Source organism: Rhinolophus sinicus, chromosome 5 (genome assembly GCF_057876585.1).
Source record: "Rhinolophus sinicus isolate RSI-liver-muscle chromosome 5, RSI-T2T, whole genome shotgun sequence".
NCBI classification, from domain to species: Eukaryota; Metazoa; Chordata; class Mammalia; order Chiroptera; family Rhinolophidae; genus Rhinolophus; species Rhinolophus sinicus.
In genome coordinates, this window is record NC_142505.1 from 62,718,558 (window position 1) to 62,744,340 (window position 25,783).

General features: G+C 41.0%; 1 protein-coding gene across 8 annotated transcripts in view; it reads right to left on the bottom strand.

Moving 5' to 3' along the window:
- The window catches only part of FRMD4B (FERM domain containing 4B), a 382,714-nt gene that overhangs the window by 137,035 nt on the left and 219,896 nt on the right, over positions 1 to 25,783 (bottom strand). The window contains exon 1 of one of the 8 annotated variants that reach the window (XM_074313264.2): positions 20,996 to 21,080. The exons of 6 other annotated variants lie outside the window; for them this stretch is intronic. In XM_074313264.2, the coding sequence (XP_074169365.2) occupies positions 20,996 to 21,019 (24 nt within the window). In that variant the 5' untranslated portion in view covers positions 21,020 to 21,080. Of the gene's footprint in view, positions 1 to 2,692; positions 2,775 to 20,995; positions 21,081 to 25,783 lie in introns of those variants that run through there. One more of the 8 variants, XM_074313266.2, reaches the window with a different exon arrangement.

Below are 25,783 nucleotides of genomic sequence, written 5' to 3' on the forward strand. Positions count from 1 at the left end.
CTGATGATGGTCACCAGCAACAGAAAGGCTTGCCCTTGTCACTTACTTAAACTGAAGGGTGAAAGGTTATGCTTATGAATAAGTTTTTAGTTGACAATATCAGAAATCAGGAGATGACACTTAAAAATTTAGATGGTAAGATCTGGAAACACTGGGCTGGATTTCCTCTATGGCAACATGTGGCCAGGGAGAGGCAGAGCAGCTCCCTCTCTAGGTGGGGTTTGGGGTCTCCAGCTCACTCCAACTTGTTACCTGCCAGGTTCCTGAGAGTCCTGTGATGTGAGCAAGCAACGCTGATTAAGTTCACGTGGTACTAGGGAAGAGACACACCTTATACATCAGGCAAGTGCTTGACACTTGACCCTCACTAATGTGGGGTATTTCAACCTCTGCAGAAGCCTGTGAAGGGGACATCTCATTTTAATCAGCAGGAAACCGAGGCCTGAGAATTGACGTAACTTGCACAGGAGTTCTAATTCAGATTTGGATTCAAAATCCTATTTCATCTGTTAGTAGCTGTGTTACCTTAGAGAAGCTACTTAACCTTTCGGAGTCTCATAAGCAATGTTCTGATAGCTATTAAGCTGACATCTTCAAAGTGAAATAAACCACTTCTGAAGGCTGCATTTATTATAGTTCTTATTTGCTCAAAAATTAACAAACAGCCAAACCTGCCTGTAATCCATTTATGCTCCCAATTTTTAAAAAAGTTTTTTCATGGGAAGACTAACTCATTGCAAAGAAGATAAATGACAGGTAAAGTTAACAAGCCAGTTAACAAGCACATGGCAGGTAAGTTCTCCAGAACTGACAGAGTAGAAGTAAAGAAAAATTGGGGCCCACTGGTTCCTGTGTGGCTTCTGTGTGCCTGGCACCCAGCCGGGCATTTTAATAGTAACAGTAATAACACCACTAACAGGCACTTTGCATATGCCAGGCACTGCACTAAGCACTTCACATGTATTAGTATGTTCAACCATGTGATACTCACATGAGGCAAGTAGTCTTATCGCCTCATACTACAGGTGAATGAGCTTAGAGAGATTATACATAACAAGATTCCTAAATGGCAGAACTGAACCCACACCCAAAGCCCAGCTCCTAACCCAAAAATTGGGAGCATAAATGGATTACAGGCAGGTTTGGCTGTTTGTTAATTTTTGAGCAAATAAGAACTATAATAAATGCAGTCCTCAGAAGTGGTTTATTTCACTTTGAAGATGTCAGCTTAAAAGCTATCAGAACATTGCTTATGAGACTCAGAAAGGTTAAGTACTTCGCTGTACACATGGTATGTTATACAATGTAAAGTGCAAACTGTGGGAAAGCCTTCCCACACAGCCCATTCTCAGGGGATTCAATGGGTGCAGAGAAAAGGGGAAACAAAGTGTCATAAAGCAGGCATAAAAAGTCATTTCAATTGCAAGGAAATATGTTGACTAGAAGTAGTTGGAATTGTAGAATTTATAAATAGAATCAAAGGCATCTAATAACTGCCCCTTATTTGAGATATGGGGAAACTAAGGAACAGACCTGCCCAAAGCCACACAGCTGGTCAATGGGACACCTAGGATTAAAACTCAAAAGACTCTGACTTCCAGGCTGGAATGTAAGTGGTGTGCACAAGGCTACTCAGCTGATAAACAATGCCGTCTTATTCAAGTGCTCTTTTCCACATCAGCTTAATTTTTTTAAATGAAAAAAACCTGTAACTATAAAAAGAAAACACCAAACCGGGCATCTCTTATTTATTTAAAAACATGACTCCCACTGATGCTTTATCTTTTAATTTCAACAACAGGAGTTATATTTGTAGGAACCTATTCCTGGATTACAATGATTATATCCATAAATAGAGAATCACTTTTAAAAAAATCGTAAATCAATCATCAATTTTATTGAGCATATTCAATATATTTAATATGTAGTAACTCATTTAATGCCAGAGGTAAATAGCTCTATCATCTTTATTTTACAATTGAGGAAACTGAGGCACAGAGAGGCCAAGTAACTTGCCCAAGGCCACACAGCTATTAAGAGGCAGAACTGGGATTCCACCCTGGGCAGACTAGCTCCTGAGTCCCATGTCCTTCACTTTCCCATTTTTCAATGTAATTATTATCTACAGAAGAAATTAAATATATTGTCTTTTCTTTTCACATTCTATGTGATTTTCCTGACAATTTGCTTTCTTTACAGAAACAGGAATTTTATCATTCCACCTAGGAAAAGAATAAGTAAATAAGCATTTCTCATTGCAAATTGGTTTCTGTTACAATTTAAGGGTCTGTGTTTCCCTCTTTAGCTCTTTACTCTCTTCATTTCAGACAAAAACTTGTTTCCAAGTTAAGCCACAATATTTCATTTAAGGAGTTCCAAAGGAAGCACACATTTCTTTTCATAAGCAAACACAAGGATAGTGGGCAATACTTCTTCTCTACTCTGTGTGTGAAATTGTGTTACACGGAATCACTTCTGAACCCCAGAGACCATCGGAACAGTTTCAGATTTGACCCCTACCCAGTGACAGCTAATAGCAGCAATGCCTTGCATGGAATTAAAAACATAAAAATGATGAATTTGAGAAGTTTCCCATGGCACCCACCCACACTACACCCTTCCCGCCACCTCCTCCTCCATTCAACCCCAGGAATGCAGAGGTTGAAATTGTGTGTTGGATTAAAATGCCCACCTCAATCTGTGGCTGCCCTGCGTTTGCTGCCTAGCTGAGAGCACGGTCCTCAGAGGCTAAGCGCTGAGTGCTGGTGGAAGGGCCTTGCCCATCTGGTCAGTGGTTAAGTGAGGAAGATCAGAAGGGAAGTGAGAATCGGTCACGGGTAAGACGTCTGCTTCCTGGAGCACCCGGATGGGTAGCCCATCATGGGGGTCAAGTCTGTGTGATCATAGCCCCTGCCTGCAAGCCCGACTCCCACTACCTGATTTAGGAGCCGAGAAAGGAGAGAGAGTGGATAAGAGACCCACAGGCAAGTCAGCACAGGGCACTGTGAGACCATTCACAATGCCTGGGGTCAGACTAAAGGCATCAGGAAACACAACCATAAGAAAGTCCAGAACCCCAGCCTACTTCGGTTTTGCTTTAGTCGTTCTTTGGAACACGAAAATACGAAAGTTTGGAAAGGAAACAGTAAACGCCCCCCACCCCTCTCTCTTTCCTTTTTGACCTTTTCTGACAGCTTAGCATGAGAGGGCCTGCCTCATAAAAATGACTCCTCAGGATTTTTTGGGGGGTGACCCACCAGAGTCTAATTAACCATCATGCCTTGCCTTGATGTATGCAAAGTCAGCTACGTAACCAGGTTCCATGCCTTTAACTGAGTCCCACAATGGTACCATCTCCACATGGCCATGTGAACAATATCTCTAAAATACAGATCATCCCTCCGTGTTCCTGCTTAAAATTGCCTTATGGCTTCTTCTGTAACACAGTAGAGAATCTCCTTACCTCCCCGAATATGTCCACATTATCTATCCCTTCACGCCCCTGTGGCCTCTATTTTTATTTCCAACCCATCAGCCTTGCCCTGACACACCACCCACACTGGCTTCCTTTTCCTTCTCCAAATCAAAGCTTGTTTCCACTTTGAGACTTTGCATATGCTGTTCCCTCTGTCTAGAATGCCTTTCCCCCAGATCACTGCATGATTGGGTGCTTTTGCATTTCTCAGACCTTAAATCAAACATCACCATTTCCGAAGGGCCTTCCCTGCCCTCAATATAAAGTGGAGCCCAGACACATTCTCTTATACCATGCTGCTTTATCTTCTTTATAGCTAATATTTCTTATCTATTTTTGTTTGTTTTTTATCCTTCTCTGTCTTTCACGATCAGAATGGAAATTCCACAGGAGAGGCCTTGATTGATTTGTTCACCACTGAATTCCCAGGGCATATAACAGTGCACATGGTAAGACTGTGGTAAATACATATCTGCTGTGTGAAGGACCTTAACTATTCAGAACGTAAACACAATTAACAATGAAATAAATTTACAGATGATTTCAATGTACAAAGCATAATGTAAAAAGAGGATGTTCCAAAACACCTTCCAAGTCTTGGCCTAGACAGACTTACACATAAAAAGCAAGCTTTCTACCCAGAGAACAAGGTGTGTTATTAAACTCCTCATCAGATGAGCTATTCTGGAGAAACTGGAGAGAGGTAGAAGGCATGTATCTAGGACGTTCCTACTTTGGGATCTATTGAGTGGACGGAGTTTTATATTTCACCCAAATGATGTCAACCCCAGCTGAACAGGGCCCCTTTATATCATCTCTGGGTGTTGACTGAATATGAGCTATTGACACTCTCGTTAAGAGAATGGCCAAGACTGACACAGATGTCCCCGAACCGAGTCAGCTGTGATTTTCCCTCAAGTTCTTTCAAGACGATGCATGCCCTCCCAATATGCCATCACTGGGGACTTCTTGTTCAGTGTCAGTTATGGCTTCTCCTGCTCCACCGAGCACAGGTGTATGTCCCACGGACGCTAAGCACTTCACATGCAGTACCTTCTTTCGTGCTGCTAACAGCCCTGTGAGATAAGAGATTTTACCATTTAGATTTTATGGGTGCTGAACTGAAGTGCAGAGAGGGGCCTGTTGTGATGAACTGGGGCAGAATCTCAGGTCCCAGTAGTTCTATAAAAACCAGCAGGACTCTTGTGCGTCTCTCGCAGGTTCATTGGAAGTCAAAGAGGAAAAAGAGACAGAGCCTGGCATCAGTCCTGTAGCCTCCTGGGCCAGAATCCACATCACTCTGGGCTTAAGATGAAGCACACAATGCAGGTAATTCAGTGTGGAACAGCTCTGGATCATGGGCTCATTCATTCACTCAACCAATACTTACTGAGCACTTTCTAAGTGCAAGCACTGTTCTCGGTACTAACATAACTGCAAACGAGATCAGCAAGGTCACTGGAGCTTGTCCTAGAGTGGGATTTCTGAACTTTGGCACTACTGACATCTGTGGCCAGATAATTCTCTGTTGTGGGGACTGTCCTGTGCATTGCAAGGTGTTTAGCAGCATCCCTGGTCTCTTACCCACTAGATGCTAGTAACACCCCACCCCACCCTGCTGCCTCCTGTGACAACCAAATATGGCTCCAGGGGAACAAAACTATCCCTGGTTGAGAACAACTCAACCAGGAGAAAAGAAACTATTAGCAATTACATATTTTCAGATAACAATAAAGTCTCATATAGCTCAACTGGCAGTGCAATTAATTTCTTAGGATGTACAAAATTTACTCCAAAACTGACTTCTTACCCAGGACGCATGAAAAATGAAGAAATTGATGCAGAAAACTTATATTAATTGGACCACTGCTCTTAACAAGTGGCTCCCAGCAGAGATTAGAGGGATAACCTGTTTTCTGAACATTAGCATTTAGCAGCAAGCTTCTTTCTGACTGGCAGAGGTTGGAGGACATGGCAAACAAGTAAGGCTGGCCAATGGTCAGCCATTTTTGCAGCTCCAGCATCAACCTGGCAAGCAATTTCGGTCAGCTTTGGCAGATACTCCCTGGAGACAGCATTCTCATAAAAGACAGTCCCTTATCAGATCATTGCCTGATTGCATAAGGCTGGCGAAAAGACAGAGTCTTCAAAGGAAGAAAGAAAGAAACAAAGCAGCTTATTAAGTCTGGAGCTGAAGGCCATGAGGACACACCAGCTTGGTGTCCATGAAGTGTGCACGGGATTTATAATAGAATCAGGAGGCTTGGGCTTGTGTCCCAGCTCTGCCATTTAACTAAGACCAGGGCCTGAAAATCATGGTATCTTTCTTATTTCAGCTCCTTCCTCCATGAAATGGGAATGATAAGAATCAATCTCATTTAGCTTTGTTTATCTCTTGTATCAATGAGGGTTGAACCTCAAATCTACCTCAAAGGTACAGATGATAATCACAGCACCAGTAATACACTCTATTTATTGGGCACATATTGGGTATTTGGTCTCTGCTAAGTGCCTGAGATGCATTATCAGTGAATACTATTACTATTAATGGAAATTATTTGTAAGCTGTTGACTGCTATTATGTTAACTGTAAGTGGTTATTTTGAGTTGGATAAATGGTTATTTTTCTCTAGAAAAAAAGTTCTTCTGGGTTAAGAAGAGGCCAAGCTGTCGTACTTAAACTGAAAATCAATCCACCAGTTAAACCCTGGAAAGAGTGGGCAACCTAATAGCTAAGTATTAACTCCATTCTAATTTCTCAGTGATAGGTCAACAGGCTAACTCACAAACACCATTTTCAGCTGCCCCTGTGCCCAAAGCTGGGAATGCTTGCAAACTCGTGCTTCTTATCTCATTGTGACTGATCGTGACGTTGGCCAGCTATTTTTGTTCTCACCAACATGAAATGGAAATGAGTATGTGCTGACTGCTTTGTCTATGTGATGTGCTTTAATATACATGATATCCACTGAATTCTCACAACCACCCTGTGAAGTAAATATTTTTTGCTCCTCATTTTACACTGAAGAAGCTGAGTCCCCAAGACGATGAGAATAACTTGCCTGAGGTCCCTAGCTAATAAGTGAAGTTCAACAAGGAGCTTACTACCAAGGGCAACACACAGGAGACATGTTTTCATGGAAGCTTCTTCCTGGAAGAAGCTGCAGTGAAAAGCAGGGTTCTCTTTGGAAATACTCTGCACTTTTCCAATTAGAAACAGATTAGGCACTGATGAGAGACTGTCAAATGTTTATTTTCAGAAAACCATGCAGGATGTTTCTGCTGTTCCTTTCCAGAAAGAAACATCCTCTTTACTTAAAACCAGTTGTCAGGCTGTATTTTTAGATGTCATGGTACAGCATCAATGAGTCAAAAAAGAAAAAAAATGGGAGGGCACAGATACTGTAAAAAGGAAAAGTCACAAAGTGTTCCCAAAAGAAGCCAAGGGCGCAGCCAGTGAGCCGTGCGGGAGTTTAGTTCTTATATGCAGTTCAGGTTGACCAAAAACAAAGTTCTCTGTAGAAAATGGAAATTTTGGCTTCAGTGATTATGCAAGTAGCAGATACGCCATGGTTTGGAAACTTTCTGTTTGCCAACTGTCAGTTTTCTCTTTTCCCGTGAAAAACAGCCTGTAGGAAGGAGCAAAAGTACTGCGGCTTTCAAAAACCTTAGCAGCAGAGGCAAGCACAGCTAGGGTGAAAGGATTTTAAAAATAAACCTGCAGTACTTCCAAGTTAACGATATCCTAGGTACTGTTTATTCACTGTAGGGCACACCTGGAAACCTGGGCTGAATATAAGCAAACAAATCCCATATATTGCCCCAGAAACCTAAAAATGAACAAAAATTAGTGAAAATGACTAAACCAACTTTACACTAATTTTGGAGAACACACGTATTGTCAGAGTTTTCATGGTTCAATTTTTCATCAACCCTGTTAGATTGTCTCTGGTTTATGCTTTTCAAAGTCTTTTTGTTCTTTGTGGTCCATGTATAAGTAGAGGCTGAACTGAGTCCTCAGGGAGTTTATAATTAATTAATGAAAACACATTGTATTAGGTGCTAGCTTGGCGGGTAGAACTGTCATATTTAAATAGGGGATTTAGAAAAGCACGACTGAAGTGTGAAAACAGAAAAGTTGAGGGTAAGGGGGGTGGGTGGTGGATGATGAGGGTAAGGGGGATCAAATATATGGTGATGGAAGGAGAACTGACTCTGGGTGGTGAACACACAATGGGATTTATAGATGATGTAATACAGAATTGTACACCTGAAATCTATGTAACTTTACTAACAATTGTCACCCCAATAAATTTTAAAAAAAAGAAAACAGAAAAGTCTAACGCATTTGAGACAACACAGAAACATTCTTAATCTTAATGTGTAGGACTCATTTTACCATCACAGAAGAGACATTCCCTCTCAACCTAGACACTTCTAATATTTAGTGAGGAAACTATTTTGTCACCTAATGCAGGTTGTGTTTTTAAATGAGATTCAGTCATTTTTTGAGGCTAACACAGGATTCAAAGATTAAAACAAAACTGGAAAATCACAGGTCAAGGAGACAAAAGAAATATGAAAAAGGAGCCAAAAAAGATTTTTGGGAGAAAACAAGGGAATACATGAGGGGTAAAGAGTCCTTCAAGAGAGAGAACGGTGACGTGGAGCCATGTCCTAGCAGCCCACAAGCACCCTCCATCCTATTTTCAAGTGGGTTGTTAAGCACAACCAATATTTAAAATGTAAGTACATTAAAAGCAAAAGTAATAAATGATCAAAACTCATCACCTTCCAAATATTTTACTATATTTCACTATTATCTTTGGTCCTGAGGTGATTTATGTCTACTGAACCTTTCCAGTACCAATTGCTCTTTAATGGTGTTCTACTGCTCATCTCTTTCCAACAGGTACCGTGAAACCAGTCAAGGTGAGAGAGTTTCCATCACAGACACTGGCAAATGCCACATATCGGTGTCTTTGTCCCCACAGAGCTGGTTGGGGACCTGCTGGGGACATTGACCAGCACACCACTGGAGAAGTTCAGAGCACCATGTCAGGAGGTTGAGGCTGAGAGGATAGAACAGAGGTTTTGAATTCAGACTGAACTGTGTTCAAAGTGCAGCACAGCCAACTTTTCTAGGACTTACTTTACATCTCTAAAATGGGGCTGATGATATCGCCCAACAGAGTTGTGCTCATGTATGCCTGGAACAGAGCTTGGCAAACAGAGGCTGGCATAAAAGGTGACTGTTACACAGTTGACTCTTGAACAGCCCCAGGAATTGGGGTGCTGACCTCCCTCGCAGTGGAAGGTTCATATATAACTGTGTAATTTATTAATATACTTTCCCCAGAGGGCAAGTTCACCACTGAGATTCTCTAGGACAGCAACTCTCCGACCACATGCTCAGTATCATTGACCTCGTCTATTCTTCTGCCACTGGAATGTACTTTTCCTTTACTGCGGCTTGTCTAGCCCCTGAGACAGTGCCTAGCACATCATGGGGCTTAATAAAGACGTATGGAATGAATGACTGAATTTCCCTTCATTCCCATCTCCTGCTCCACTTCTCAGTTTTCTACCCATTTCTACTGTTCAGATCTCATTGGCAACTGAGTGATTTCTTTATCTCTTAATAACCAGATTCCAACCAGCTGTGTTGCTACTGTTCTTTTGGAATCTATCAAGCCACTGGACCTTTTTTCCCTGCTAAAGGATGCCGTTGTGACCTTAAAACACCAGTGAAAGATGTTTCCAGCTTTCTCATTCATAAGCAGAACTGAACACATGTCATTATGCTCTGTCGGCAAGTTTCTCCCCACTTCTGTTCCTGCTCTATTCTAATCTCAGTTCCGGACTGCCTGCAGCACCAGGGGAGTCTTGTGAGAGGAAATCTCACCCAACACTTGCAGCTGTATCCAGGGAACCAAATATTTACCCCCTGTGGCCCTGTCTCAGCACTGTTTCTTGGACTTACTGTTCTGGAGCAGCAGTTCTGAGGGGATGTGAGATGCTGGGTCATTTCGAAAAGCATGGCAGCTTCTGGTTAAGTGGCCTGAGTGGTGCAATATGCAAATTCATTGGAAAGTCATTAAGTTCCAGAACTAGTGCTTTTTTGATCATACTTGCTTTAGTCAGGGGGTAATCCAGGGTGGAGCTGCCCATTCAGCTATTTGGTATAGAGCAGTGGGCAGCCCCTGGGAAGTCAGATGCATATAATGTGCCATCCCGGCTCTGCCTCTAACTAGCTGGAGACTTCAGGCAAGCAAGCCACTTACCCTCTTGGAGTAGCTGCTGAATAATGGGAATAATTTTGCCTAGTGCATTGTAAGCATTCCACAAGAAGCAGCTATGATTACTTGTTAAAGTGCATATGGCATATTATTTAAGAAGTATGAGGGTCAAGAGAATAGATGTCTGAGTCAGACAGACTTGAGTTTAAACCCCAGCTCTCCTTCTCAGTACCCGTGTGGCCTTATGCAGGGTACCTCACTTCTCTTGAGCCTTGGTTTCCTCTTCTGAAAATGAGAATAACAAGAGCCTCCATCCCCCGGGCTGGGCGGTCACATGAGATAATACACATAAAATGCTTAGCAGAGCGCATGCAATTGTAAATCATATTGTTATACTTCTCACTAGTTAAAACCAAGCAATTGCTACAGACTCCTTCAGTGCGGACATTCTCAAATGCCACGTTCAGGTGCTGAGCGGATGGTGAGCAGGCTCGACTTCCCCCCGAATTCTGTGGAAGAGAAGGAGCAACGAGCTGAGCCACAAATACATTTGGTCAGAATGTCCCAATTAGCCATAACATCACCTAGCTTGCCTGGAGTGCTGCAAACTTTCAAAGTGCCTTCACTTCTATTTCTTCCTTTAAACTTTACAACTTTTAGTGTGCCAGAAGTGTCAGATCCCCTTTTTATAGATGAGACCACTGAGGCCCACAGAAAGAATGTGACTTCTCTGCGGTCACACAGCTAGACAGATGCAAGATTCCAGATGTGGAGTTCCTGCTTTCTACTGTCCCAAACAAGCTCCCGACCCTTACAAAAGTATTCACCAAAAAGTAAAGTTTAAAGAAGAACCCTAACATGCAAGCCAGCTCCTGCACACAGTGCTTCATCTTGTGCATTTTATGGTGGGAGGTTTCCATGGTATTGAATTGAAATTGTAAAGTGATGCAGCTCTCCTTGCCCAGTTGCTCTGGGAAACCTAGAGTGCTGCATCCGTACCCTGGCTGCTGCACCTGTTCACTTAGCTAGTCCCCGAAGCCTTGCATCACACTGAAGTCAATGAAAAGAAATGCACTTTTAAGAAATTGGAGAATTTTTATAATAGGCATGGAGATAAAAGTCCTGGTATTGATGGCTTGGGAATAATTATTCTAAGTACTGTCACCTTTTCAGAGTCCTAGAGGGTTTACTGCACTGGAGCAGGAAAGAGTTTTAGCAACGAGAAGTGTTTATTTCAATAAGAAAAGTGGATCCCGTGGTGTTGGTAAGGACTGGAGGTGGGGGAAGAAGATACAGACCTGTAAGAGTCAGAAGAATTTGTCACCCCCAGATTTCCACAAATATTGTGGCTGAGGATTAGAAATATTTGTAGAACTTTCCACTTTGTTCCATTATAATGCCTTTCTTTATGTGCTGCAACCAACTGAAGTTCTACTTACTTCCTACAAAAATTCATGAGTGTCTCCTTCCTCTGCAAACACAATGGTAAGTTATTAGCAAAAACTGCATTGAAGACAACCACGTTTTTTTTTCTTTTCTGTAATTGGATATTATTCTATTTTATCATTTCTTCCTTCTGGTTATGTAATTTCCAATTCCTACAAAATTGTGAACATTGTCTATTTTGCTGCCTCACTCATTATTTTGTTTGCTTTCCAGGGAATGAATATTTTTTGAGCATCTACACTGTGTCAGGTTCTTGGAGATAAAACAGTGACTGCACATTTTTGTTGGGTAGGAGGGGGATTAGACAACTAACTCTCAAGCAACAGTGGAACTGACCAGAAATTATTTCTCTTTGATTTATAGATCAAGGTCACTTTACTTGACCTTCCCATTTTCCCAATCAAGACTGGGCAGAGGTGAAGCCAAGAAGGGCTAATCTTTTGCCTCAGTGTCTAGTAAGACTCTTTGTAATAACAGAAATGTTCTAGAATGTGTTGGCTTTTGGGTATGGATGACACTCAAGATAATGGAGCTATGACCAGGTGTGTCAGCCCCAAGAATAGGTCCCAGAGGAAGAGAAAGAAAATAGGCTGGCTTCACAGCCTCTTTAATTACTGGCTCTATGGCCTTGGGCATTTGATTAAGCTTTCTGTGCTTCAGGTTATCTCATTTGTAAAATAGGAGGATAATATTACCCACGTCACTTAACATAGATCTCCTCACTTGAAATCCCTGAGATTTCCTTCTCCCCATTTTCTCCTGCTTGTGAAAACCATGGGAGAAAATAAAGTGGTGGGACTGGGATTAAACAAATTGGAAAAATTTTTGCTCTTGCTCGCCCCCCACCCCCATCTGTTGGATGACTCAGGTAATCTGTACGGGCCAACAAATTGTGACAGCAGCATTCCTACCAGGTACCTTCAGTCAACGACCCTTGGGTTTCATCAGTGGTTAAGCAGGGGCTTGAAATCTCAGGTTGACCACTTTATCAACTGTGTGACTAACATCCATTCATGTATTCACAATCATTATCAAGCTCTAATTGTGTGTTAGACTTTATAATAGGCTCGGGCCAGCATAATAGACTATAACCAACGTGTTCCTCTCGTACAGACTTGCTAGTGAAGGTGTCAGTCAACCAACAACAATCCAACCAATACACAGGATGAATTCAGGTCATGCTCAGTACAGGCAGTCCTGGAACTGCAATGGCTCGACTTTACGATGGTGTGAAAACAATACACATCCGGTGGACACAGGCTAGGTTAAGCTACGTATGATGTTCGGTAGGTTAGGTGTATTAAATGTATTTTTTACTTATGACATTTTCAACTTACAATGGGTTTATTGGGATGTAACCCCACTGTAAGACAAAGAGCAGCTGTACTATGAAAATAAAAAAGCAGAAGAATGTGATATGGTAGGTTTGTACCTTAGAGTAGTGAGGAAAGGGCTATTTGAGGAAGTTATATTTATCTGAGATAAAAATGATGAGGAGTCAGTCTTGGGAAGATGTGGGAAAAGAACATTCCAGACACATGGCTAACAAGTGCAAAAGCTCTGTGCAGGAACATACCTGGTTTTTAAAGACACTGTTGCACAACTTTTTCCATTATATCCTCTTAAGAGCCTCTCTAGACATTTTTACTCCCCAACACGGTCCTCCTTCATGAAATTTTAATACCACAGATATATTATTCATCTGCTGGGTAAAGTTGAGCTTTGGAAGCCCACAAACTATCATAATATCTAACTTTCTTTTTTTTTTTTTTTGCTTTTTTTCCCCCCTCAAGAACCAACTTTCACTCCCCTTGGGAGAGAAGTCTCACCATTGAGAATGCATAGTTTAAGGGAAAAAATGGCAGCAAATGTGGCTGGACATTGGTCACCAAAAGGAAAAGTACAGGAGGCAAGGTCAGAGAGTTAATGAGGGGCTCATCAGTGGTTCTTAAACGGTCCCTGGATGAGTAGCATCAGTATCAACTGGAACTTGTTAGAAATGTGAAGAGGCACTTGGCCATCTCTGTGTTAACAAGCCCTCCAGGTCAGTCTGATGCTTCTGGAGTGTGAAAACCACTGGGCTATATCATTGACTGCATTGGGGGCCACAATAAGAAGTATGGGTTTCATTCCAAATGCAACAGAAGGCCACTGGAGGCTTTTAGGTACGAGGGAGACATGATCTAGGGATATTTGTAAAGGATAACTTTGGTTACTGTGAGGAGATGAGATTCAGGGTAAGTAGGAGACAGCAATGAAAGAAAAAGAAATAATCCAGAAGACTTTTGTGTTCCTCATCTGTAAACTGGAGATACAAATATGACCAATTTTATCTGGTTGTTGTGAGGACTGAGTGAATAAACGTAAAGAACTTAGCACATAGTACGTAACCAATTAACTATTAAAACTTTTGTTTAATTTTTAATTCTCTCTTCCAAACTCCTAATGGTTAATATCCAAATACAGATCCCCCACTCCCTTCAGATCTCTCTATTTTTGTCAATGCTACCAATTCAGCTGGTGGGCTGGTAAATCTGTATCATGTTTACAAGACTGCTTCAGGTCATGGTAAGGTCCATGGTGTTCTATTCTATTTCCTTTCTTTTTCCTTTTTCCTGTGAGATTTAACTGTTGGTCTAGAAAATGAAACTTAATGTAAAACCTGAGTTTTAGAATCAGTTCTATCACTAACTTTGGGCCACATGCAGGGAGGCGTCATCGTGAAGGGTTCAGCATAGATTTTGGCACCAGGCAACCCTAGTTTGACACTAGTCAGTGGGACCTGTGGCATGTCATTTAATCCCTGTAGATGGATAGCAGCAGTACCTACCTCATGATGTTGAGGCTGTAACACAAGAATCTATGGAAAACACTCAACACAGTGCCTGCCACACAGTGCTAGCCATTGTGATGGTGATGATTACGGAACTTGCCAGAAGTTCACTACATGAACCACTATGGAAAATGCAGTCCTGCAAATCTCAGAAATAGCAGAAAATATTTGACCTGGGAAAGACGTTAATGGGACAGAGTAATAACACAGATAAAGCATCCTCAAACAGGCTACTTTCTACTGACACAATAGTAAATTGATCTGAAATAATCTCGCCAGCTCAGGAGAACTGCCCGCAATGCTTTCATGTCACAGGCATGGGAGGCCCCTGAGAGGGTCTTCTTGACCGAGGAGGGGCTTCGCTTCAGAGCTGATTGAATTCAACCAGAAGAAGCTCCCATCCCTTGGGCAGGCCATCAAGCCCTGCACCACCTGCTCCCCACCCGCTTCTCCCCTAGTCTTTTCTTCCCTCTCTGGGCTCCAGCCATACTAGTCCTCTTCCAGTTCTTTCTCTATATGATCTCCTTTCTACCTCAGAGTCAATTTTTCAAAACATAGATTAAAAGTCATTTTCTCATAGAAACCATGTACAGTGGTTATCAGTGAAGACTCTGGAGTCAGATTGCCTGGGGTTAAAATTTGATATTTTGCTAGCGGCATGACCGTGGGAAAACGTAGCGCAGGGACTCAGCTCCCGCTCCCCACACAAGAACGCAGGATACGGTGAGGCCGAAAAGGAACACCAATGGAGCCATAGATGGGGAGTCATACCACTATACTCTTGATGGCGGCTCATCGAGACACAGGAAGTAGGATCAACACGATCTGTAGTCCACAATCAGCTTGCTAAGTGCACTTGCTAGCTGCAATCCGCCGCCCTCTTTATTGCCAACCAACCCCATTTGCTAGCTGCAATCTGCCATCTGCTTCTCTGCCAACCAACCAACCCCCTGCCAGCATAGCCACGGCAGTTATATTAGTGGCTAATGGCTAACTGGTTACAGCTGATGGCCATCTGATCACAAGTAATGGCCATCTACTGCCCGAGCCAGCACCTTTCCACGTGAGTTCGAAAGCCTGGAAACCGCTCTCTGGGACTCCGACCCTAAATGACCTCATCTTTTTGTTACTCATATTGCCTGATCTGCACAATGGGAATAATACTGGTGACTTGCGATGAGGTTTAAATGAGCTGATACATAGTGCCTAGAAGAGATCTCGGCTCCATAACTTTTATTATGAGTTCTTTCGGCTCTCTATTCTTCTCTTGTGCAGTCCTTTTCACAATTGTAATTAAATAGGGATGCACTTTTTATATAATATATGCCTTTACGGACCATATCGGTCTTCTTAACCACTGTACCCCCAGCTAGTAGCCTGAGCCATGCAAAAGCAGCTGCTTAATAAACAACTGTTGAATGAAAAAATGCAATCACTTATTCATTTTAAAAGTTGTGAAAGCAACATAGTCTTCTTTTTTCACATAAAATATTTCAAAGTAGCACTAGTTGATTAGTCTCTTTTAAAAAGAAGGCAAAATGGATAATGCAAAGTAAGATTGGACCTCAGTACTTGTTCTAATAAAGAGGGGTGCTTGCCTGTCTAGGTGGGCTCTTGGGGCTGTGCATGGTTACCAAGAACCAACTCTTGTTGTTCCAACTCAAATATAATGGTTAGTGCAAAACCTCTCCAGAGTTTCGGATGAATCCCTGAAGTCAGATGACTGTTCTAATGGTGAACAGAGCAATTACCTTGAGGTCCCGCTAGAGTGACCTTACTCTCAACTCAACACAAGGCCAAGTACCAAGAGGGAACCTGTCTTCTCCATACCCTGGTTGTTGCTAAAGTTATGACTCCTCCTCCCAGAGGAGTAGTATAAATAACTACAGAGGAGGAGGTGGCAGGACTTGCTCTTAGATTCTAAGTCCTTCTGTGGAGCCCATGTCAATTCTGGGACACCACACCTCTAGCGAGTGGGCTAAAATAAGGTTAGTTGCTAAAGAGTTCCAGAAAAACTCATTTCTTGGGCATCAGAAACAGAGGCCAAGTAGTTTCTCACCAATTCTTGGAAAGACACGCACAGTTTATTCCAGTTGTTCAGCTGGAATACACGAACCTCTCACAGGTCTGTTAATGAGGTTGGCAGGATTTGCAAACCACCCCTTCCCATCCAAGTACAGGTAAAATGTGTTGGTGAGACTATTTCCAGGACAACTTTCTATAACTTGCATCCGATTTATATTGGCTCCATGTCCTTAAAATGGTTTAGAACAAGGTCCTTAAAAAGATGAACACTTGACCTCAAGTCCATGACCACATACTGCAATCACTTATTTGTGAACTTGTGCCCAGTGAAATCCAGACAAATGTCTGCAGGGTCAAGTGATCTCATGTGTCCAAAATGACGGAAGGCTGACGGATATCCTGACACTAGCAAGATGTAGAGAGATCCAAAGAGGGGTAATGGTAACTGGTTCACATTCATGCTAGCAATCATGAACACGAAGAGCCTTGAAAAACCCTACCCATTCATTATTTTGCACACTCAATCTCCGGGTGGTGTCTACGTAATTTTATGACACCATTGTCTTTATTTGCTGTATAATAGTATTATTAAATGATATTAATGGATATTTATTAGGTACTTCTTCAGGGCCAGAAGCTAGCTCTAATCCCCCCAACAACCTCGTAAGGTAACTGTAATTATCTGCATCAGAAGTCCAGAGGGGGTCACTCGGTTCATAAGAGGCAAAGTAGGGTTAACATGCTAAGACTGAAAACACTGCACTTGCACCGTTCCTCTCACTCTGTGTTTCATTTGGACAGAGCCTCTGAAGAACAGAACGGTTGCCGGTGGCCCTCTGAACGCTTTAGGGTGTAACCTGTCTGTTGTCGCTGACATCGTTCGATTTCTTCCTAAATACACCACTGTCAGTTCAATCCTTCGACCTCAAAATCATATTAATTAAATTCCACCACTCATAGCCATTTCATGTCAACAGCTTTTACAGTCTCCAAGTGTAAGTGGCAATGAACTGAAAGTCAAGCGTGTAAGAGCTACAGAGTCACTAGACATTCTGGTTTGCATGCTCCCACTGGCCGGGTCTTCCTAAGTGTAGTGGCTGCATGTCATTCACCTTTGCAAGCCCAAGCCTGTCACACTGCTGGTGCAGTACACACCTAGGAAATATGTGCTAACTTTTAGAGAATGTGGAATGTAAGGAGCAGTGTCAAATTTCAGCACAAGAGTTGTTCCGTTACCCACAAAGCCCTGATTTCTTCCTAGACTGCATCTCGGTGTCTCCCACAGTGAACGGTTTCAATAATTTCTCCATTTCCAACTTTGCCTGACGCAGTGTGCTCCCACTCATACCTACCATTGGCACTATACATATCTGGGTCACTGGACTCTTAGTCCTGAATTCTTTTCTGTAAGAAAAGGAAAATATCAGTGGGAAGGAAGAAAGAAGGGAGAAAAAAGGAAGGAGGGAGGGAAGAAAGGAATGAAGAGAGGAGGGAGATGGGGTAAGAAGTGAGAGAGACAGCTGCAATGTATCTGGGTAACAGAGAAGTAACTACAAATAATTCGAGTCAGAATATTTCAAAGCTGAAAAAGAGTCTCAGCATTAGTCTAATGTCTTCACCCACAAATGTGGATTCTGAGACCAGAAAGGGAAAAACGAGCTCCACAAGGCCACAGAGCTTGTCAGAAAAGTGGCAGTCAGACCTGGAATCTCGTTCTCTCTGCCTAGTGTGTTTTGTTTTCAGTGATGCACACTGCTCTCCCAGATAAAGATTCTCTGTTATGGATGGTCAGCTTCCGGACTAATCCCATTCCTGATTTAAAAACCTGAATATAAACACATCTAATAGAGAGGGTGGTATAAAGTAAAATCTTGAAAGAACAAGTACAAACTCTGCTGACTCGTTCATTTTAATGTATAAGGACAAAAGAAAAGAAAACCAAAAGAGAAAATAAACCAATACAAGTGTACAGAAGTGAACATACTTTTACAGCCCTACCTGCAAAGTTTTCTTTTATGTTTTTCTAAAAAAAGCATTTGAAATAAACAGAGAATATGCCCAATATTTTTCTTTTCTTAGACTGCTTTTATTGGAATGATACACTGTTTGCCTAACCTTGCCAGATTACATTAACACATGTTAATGTATATTCAGCTTTATCTTTCCAGTTTAGAAAGAGTCTTTCATTTGAACATTTTTGTAGTTTTCCAACATTAAGCAAGAAAAAGGTCGTAATTGGAGCTTCATGGAGTCCATCTCAGGGAAAAGCAAAATTCTCATACTTGAATCAGGATCTTGAGACAGGCCCCTACTAAGAGCTCACTAATATTTTCAGGTTCTTACAGTATTTACAAAACGAGGAGAAAGTGTTTTAGTATAGTTTTACCTAGTACTACTACAGCTTGTTGTGACTAGGCACAGACTGCTGGTTCTTTTTTGGGGGTCTTTTGTGCACCTGCCCTCTGGTTCCTGCCGGCAGTTGGAAGCAGTGCGTGCGAAAAGCAGAACCTCACTGGGAACGCAGCTCCCATGTTTTCAGCCCAAGACAGAAATGCATGCTGGAGGCGAAACTCATGCTGCGGGAAATGCAGAGAAGCCGGCCATGGGCCAAAGTGACAAGCTGGTACTAGAAACAGCGTAGTGGTGGACAAAGCACAGAACCAGGACTCAGGAAACACAGACTGTAGGCTGCGCCCTGCCTGCCCCTCCTGGGATACAAGGTGGAGATCGGAGGAAAATTCCTTCACTTCTCTGGATTTCAATATCGTCAGTAATGGAATGAGCGGATTAGACAAGGTTTCTCCCAGTTCAAATGTTCTATGGCATAAATACATGTAACAATTCGGCTCAACCAATGGAATTTGTCCACCACCACCCTACCCCTTCCACTAGTTACTGACAGGTGGACTCCGTCCACCGGAGGCACAATACCTGCCTGCAGGAACCTCTATTTCCCTGCACAGTACTCCCACCTTACCTGTGGTTTCGCTTTCTGCCGTTTCAGTCACCCTCAATCAATCCTGACCCAAAATTTTCTACTAAAAATTCCAGAAATAAACAATTTGAAGTTTTAAATTGCGAGTCGTCCTGAGTAGTATGATGAAATCTCACACCGTCCTGCTCCCTCCCGCCCTGGATGTAAATCACCCCTTTGTCCAGCGTCTCCATGCCGTGTACCCTCCCTGCCCGTTAGTCCACTTCTTAGCCCTCTTGGTTATCAGATCTCCTGTCAAAGATTAGTGCCGTCCTTGTGTTCAAGTCACCCTTTCTTACTTACTAATGACACATTCAAATAACTTTCATTACAGCATATTGTTATACTTGTTCCATTTTATTATTAGTTATTGTTCATCTCTTACTGCATTTAATTTATTAATTAAACTTTATCACAGGCATGTATGTATAGCAGAAAACAGTTATATACAGTTCAGTACTAGGCATACTTTCAAGCATCCACTGGGGATCTTGGAATGTACCCCCCATGGCTGAGGAGGAATAACTACATACTCCAAATGGAAGACCAAATAAACAGTGCATTGAACACAGAATATGCTTGGGAGTAGAATTTGGTATGTCTGGAAATATTTTAGATCCTCTCCTAAGAGGTATAGTTTCTGATTCCTAAAAGGGCTGCCTTACAAGAAGATGGTCTTAATTCTAGAGAGTTTCTAGGGCCTGACTCTTAAGAATAGGATCATCTACGAATGCCATGCTGAGAATCCAGGTCAAAGGGCTGCATTTTGGATCCGATTGTATTCCTTTCCCTTCTTTCAGATCAGCTGATACTGTTACATAGGACTGATTTAGAGACAACTGATTCATATCTAAGGCCACACTGTTGTGTTATATTATGACAAGGGGGCACTAATCCAGTCCCTACTGTGATATATTTATTTCCTTGACGTTTCTCTTCTCTCTCCAATCCTACCCACTTCCTCCACAGACTTCCTTTTACACCCAACAGCTTTGCAGTCTCCTGGATGAGACAATTTCCTTTGTTTTCTGAAGTCTACCCAGATTTTCCTCCCCTCCTCCATTTCCAACATCTACCTATCAGGGAACAAAAAATGGGCACACAGAGTTGGACCTGATGAGTTTCCCATAAGCACATTACAAGGAAGGAAAGAAAAAAAGGAGTTTCCCTTTAATTAGGATGTTGGATATCCTCTGACAAATTGTATTAATTAATTGATAGTCATTCCCCAAAATGGCATTTCCAAGATCTCTACCTTGAGCTGCTGAATCTGATTGCAGAGAGTCTTTATCATAAAGTAGGATGGGGGACAGAATTCAATTTTCCTGCTCTTTCTCGGGGCAAAACAGAGACCTCCATTAAAAGGCCCATTTACAGAAGTTACTGACGAATTCTAGGCCCCCACAGGGTCTTTGCTGCCAAGTGCTCACAGAACACTCTGTGCTGCCATGATTATCAGCTGGAAATCTAAGAGCATTTTCGTGCTGCCTACTGACACAGTTCCTGCCTTCTCGCTGTCCTTCCCACATCTGTAAAGGAGCTGTCGTCTTCAAAATACTTTTTAAAATAAAAAGAAGGAAAGAAAAGAAAAAGGATAATAGTGGGGTTTGGGGGAAGCAGTAAGGTGGAATCACAGACTTCAGCAATAATTACCAAAGTTCCAAAGTCAAAACAAGAAATCAGCCTCTTAGGACCTTTAAGGGGGCAGACACAGCATTTAAAACAATGACAGGAAAACCCTCCAAAAGATGAGCATGAAGAACCATCTTCACTTTGGGATCAAACTGGAGCATATCCAATTCATGTTCAAAAAGAGCAATTCTTTGAAAAGAGCGAAGAAAAACATTTCTTGCAGTTTCGTTTTCTGAAAGTTGGGTTCTGGAATAGTAGATAGTCCACCCCAGTATAATATTAAAATCTGCCCAAGATTTTGCTAAGAAATGCCAGTAAGAGCACCATTACATGGTCTGTAGTCAGAAGATTGTAAGAGAAATTGTTCTTACCTCCAAACCATGATCTCGGCTCATTTAAAGGGACTGAAGAGAGTGTGCAGGACAAAGGCCACATGCATCAAGCGCTTGTGGTGTGCGTGTGTGTGTGTGTGTGTGTGTGTGTGTTTTCTCCAAAGCCAAGCCAGTGGAAGTAGGGGCCTAAAAACCTCCGACGCCTTCCGCTGCCATATAGTCGCAAGGAAATGACCTTACCGTTTGTTGCTTTGATTAGAAACAAAAGCCTTTCAACATGAGTCAGGAGAGCAATGGGGGGAAAAATACCAATAACAACCAAACATGCTATTTCTTTAGGCCACCTAAAGTGTCTGTTTATTGCATGTTTGAAACACATGATGAAATGCTGTTTACTGTTTTCTAAACTTCATTGGTAATGCATGATCTGGGCTGGATAATTAATCAGAGGTGGACTATGCTATCCAAGAATCCAAACTTCAATTTTGGTTCTTTAGTCTCTACATACGCTGAATGAGGCAGAGAATTTAATGAATACAAAATGAAATAATATTTAACTCAACTTTACTATGCGTAGCTATTTCGTGTCAACAGCTTTTACATTTGAAGGAAAGCCAGAATTCCATGGGACAAGCTTTGTAATATCAGTCAGCATCGGTGAGGCTAGCCACAAACACAAAATCTTGGCAGGATGACTGTGGTCTCAAAATAGGATTTATTTCATCATCCACATTTAACAAAATCATCACTACTGAAATTACATAACGGATAGGGAATAATAAAAATGTATTATACTTCACAGTGAAGCAGAGAGAAAAGTATACACAATCCAGGAAAAATAATAAATCCATTTGTTATTTTTAGAATGGTTAAGTAAGAGCCTGTGGCATAGTACCATGTTTCTCCCAACTGAAACAAAGATCCTTCTGGAATTTTGTGTAAATGTGTGGTATAGCTAAGAACAGGAGTTCTAGAGTCAGACACACCTGGTTTTTTGTAGCTGTATGCCCTTGGGAAAGTTACTTTACCTCTCCGAGAATCCATTTTCTCCTTGGTGAAATGGTAATAAAAATTCCTATCTCATAAGAGCTGTTGGAGGATTAAATGAGATAATACATGTGAAGCACAAAAAATTTGCCTGGCATTTAGACATATACCACATGTATTTAAATAAAGGGTGAGCTGCCCTTCCCAATTGCACCCCCCCCCCCAAACATTATCCCTCCGAAATCAGGAAGTAGCTTTATCTTCAAGTCCTTTCAAAACTCTAATTCTCTTGAACTATGATGTCGTCTGGGGAAGACATTAATAGCCTGTTACAACCTTAATCAATGCCACATTTTGGGTGGCAAAAAATTTAATACAGATTTAATGATTTTAGTGGGCATACGACCTCTCAGTTGGAGGGTTGGATGTCAGAATAAACAAGTTACTTCAACTTATTCAAAAAGGCCATGCAGTGGGTGGTGATGCTCGGAGACCAGGTATACACACATCCAGGATGAATGGAAAAACAAAGAAAAAGTGAAGTATCATATATGGAGATGCAAAAAGTGCCGTAGCTCAGATGACTTGGGCAGAAGGAAAGATGCTGTGCTTGGAAAAGCTACGAGGAGAACTCAAAGAAGGACTTTTGCTTTTGCTTCAAGGCCCACACATGGATGCATGTGAAGAGGCTGAAAACATGGGGAGAGTGCAAGACAGCAATCACTCTAGTGACTCAGCTATAGAATGATCTTAAATATTAGAAGTAAATATTCCACGATTTCATCTACATTCCTAAATTTGTATATATCCAAGTTAGCCCCAAACATTTTATTTTAAGTCTTTCTTATTGGGAAAATGGGGAAATTATATTTGCAGAAGCCTTCTATTTGGGTATACATAGCAATAAAAACTCAGTAAGTGGTGACTTTTCTCACTGCGTTGGATAGTCTACTGAAAGAACTTGTGTGACATTTCTGATTAGATGGTAAAAGCTTTTTCGTTATGCAAGGACAATTACAATTTTGATAACCAGTTTCAGAATTAGGGAAACAGGATGGGCTAAAACCAGGAGGCCAGGCCAGTTTGAAGGGCCCGGTGACGGCTGACAGACCAAGTACAGAGGAGGGCAAGGTCGTTACATCTGTGGGAGCACACAAGAGGATTAAAACTAGGAGACTATCAGGGTCTGCTGTTTTTGTCTGTCCAGGGTCTGTTCTACCTTTTTCCAATCACAGATCCTTTCTTTCCTATGACAGCTCCTGCTTTACGAATTTATTAATGGTTGATGGAATTTCAGTCCAGGAGGTCATGGAACAGCAAAACTATTTTAGGAAGAAGAAAGTGCTGGAAGAAATCTAATTTCCTTCTGGTTTTCACCTGCTTCTTCCTTCCCAATCCCACAATATTTACTAACAGGAAGCCCCTTGCTGCTCTAAACATGGTCTAAAACTACTTAAATCACTTAGTTTAAAACTTAAATTTATTTTATCATCTCAACTCTGAAGAGAAAATGAGTGAGAAAGGAACAGTTTGACATCATTTTTTCTTGATGCCAGATTAGTACTGCTTTGAGGATTGTTTCTATTTATGTTTTTCTCTTTTTATTTATTTTTATTTTTTAAATGTTTTTTTTGTTTGTTTTTCACTCACAGTTGACATACAATATTATATTAGTTTCAGGTGTACAACATAGTGATTAGACATTTATATACTTTGTGGAGTGATCACCCAATAAATCTATTAGCCATTTGACACCATACATAGTTATCACAATATTACTGACTATATTCCCTATGTTGTACTTTATATCCCTGTAACAGTTTTTATGAACTGCCAATTTGTTACTTCCTAATGTCTTTCACTCATCCCCCCAGCCACCTTCCCACCTGGCAACCATCAATTTATTCTCTGTATCTATGAGTTTGTTTCTGTTTTGTTGGTTCATTTATTTTGTTTTTTAAAAATTCCACACATAAGTATGGTATTTATCTTTCTCAGTTTGACTTATTTCACTAGTATACCTTCTAGGTCCATTCATGTTGTCACGAATGGTAAGATTTTATTCTTATTTATGGCTGAGTAATACTCCATATATATCAATCACATCTCCTTTATCATTTGTCTATTTAAGGACACTTAGGTTGCTTCCATACCTTTGCTATTGTAGTAATGCTGCAATGAACACATGGGTGCATATATCTTTCCAACTTCATGTTTTGGATTTCTTCAGATAAATACACAGAAGTAGTATTGCAGGGTCACATGGTAGTTCTAATTTTAATTATTTGAGGATCCTCCACACTGTTTCCATAGTGGCTGCACCAATTTGCAACCCCACCAACAGTGCACATAGGTTCACTTTTCTCCACATCCTCACCAACACTTGTTTGTTGCTTTATTGATGATAGCCATTCTGACAGTTGTGAGATGATGTCTCATTGTGGTTTCAATTTGCATTTCCCTGATGATTAGGCTGTTGATCATTTTTTCTGTCAATTGGCAATCTGTATTTCCTCTTTGGGGAAATGTCTATTCAGGTCCTCTGCCCATTTTTAAATTGGATTGTTTGCTTTTTGGTGTTAAATTGTATGAGTTCCGTACATATTTTGGATATTAACCCTTTATCGGATATATCATTGGTGAATATGTTCTCCCATTAAGTATGTTGTCATTTTGTTTTGTTAATGGGTTCCTTCACTGTGCAAAAACTTTTTAGTTTGATTTAGTCTCATTTGTTTATTTTTTCTTTTGTTTCCCTTGTCTGAGGAGACATATCCAAAAAAAAAAAAAATTGCTAAGAGTTATGTCAAAGAACTTACTGTCAATGTTTTCTTTTAGTTTTATGGTTTCAGGCCTGACATTTAAGTCTTTAATCCATTTTGAGTTTATTCTAGTATATGGTGTAAGAAAGTGGTCTAGTTTCATGTTTTTGTATTTATCTTTCCAGTTTTCCCAACACCATTAATTGAACAAACTGTCTTTACCCCATTGTATATCTTGCCTCCTTTGTCATAAGTTAATTGACCATACAGGTGTGGATTTATTTCTGGGTTCTCTACTCTGTTCCATTGTCTATGTGTCTGTTTTTATGCCAGTACCATGCTGTTTTGATTATACTATTGCCTTGTAGTATAGTTTGATATCAGGTAGTGTGATACCTCCAACTTTGTTCTTCTTTCTCCAGATTGCTTTGGTCATTTGGGGTCTTTTGTTTTTCCATAAATTTTAGGATTATTTGTTCTAGTTCTGTGAAAAATGTCATTGGTATTTTGATAGGGTTGCATTGAATCTATTGTTTGCTTTTGGTAGTATGGACATTTTGAAGATTTTAATTCTTCCTAGCCATGAGCATGGTATATCCTTCCATTTTTTGTATCTTCATCAATTTCCTTCTTCAGTGTCTTATAGTTTTCTGAAAACAGGTATTTTACTTGTTAAATTTATTCCTAGGTGTTTTTTTAATGCAACTGTAAATGGGATTGTTATCTTAATTTTGTTTCTGATAGTTCGTTATTGGTGTGTAAAACTGCAACAAATTTTTTGAATATTAATTTTGTATCCTGTTATTTTACTGAATTCATTTATCAGTACTAATAGTTTTTTTGTGGAATGTTTAGAGTTCTCTTATATAGTGTCATGTCACCTGCAAATAATGACAGTTTTACTTCTTCCTTTCCAATTTGGATGTCTTTTGTTCTTTTTCTTGTCTGATTGCTGTGGCTAGGACTTCCAGTACTATATTGAATAGAAGTGATGAAAGTGGGCATTCTTGTCTTGTTTCTGATCTTAAAGAAAAAGCTTTTAGCTTTTATCCATTGAGCATGATGTTAGCTGTGGGTT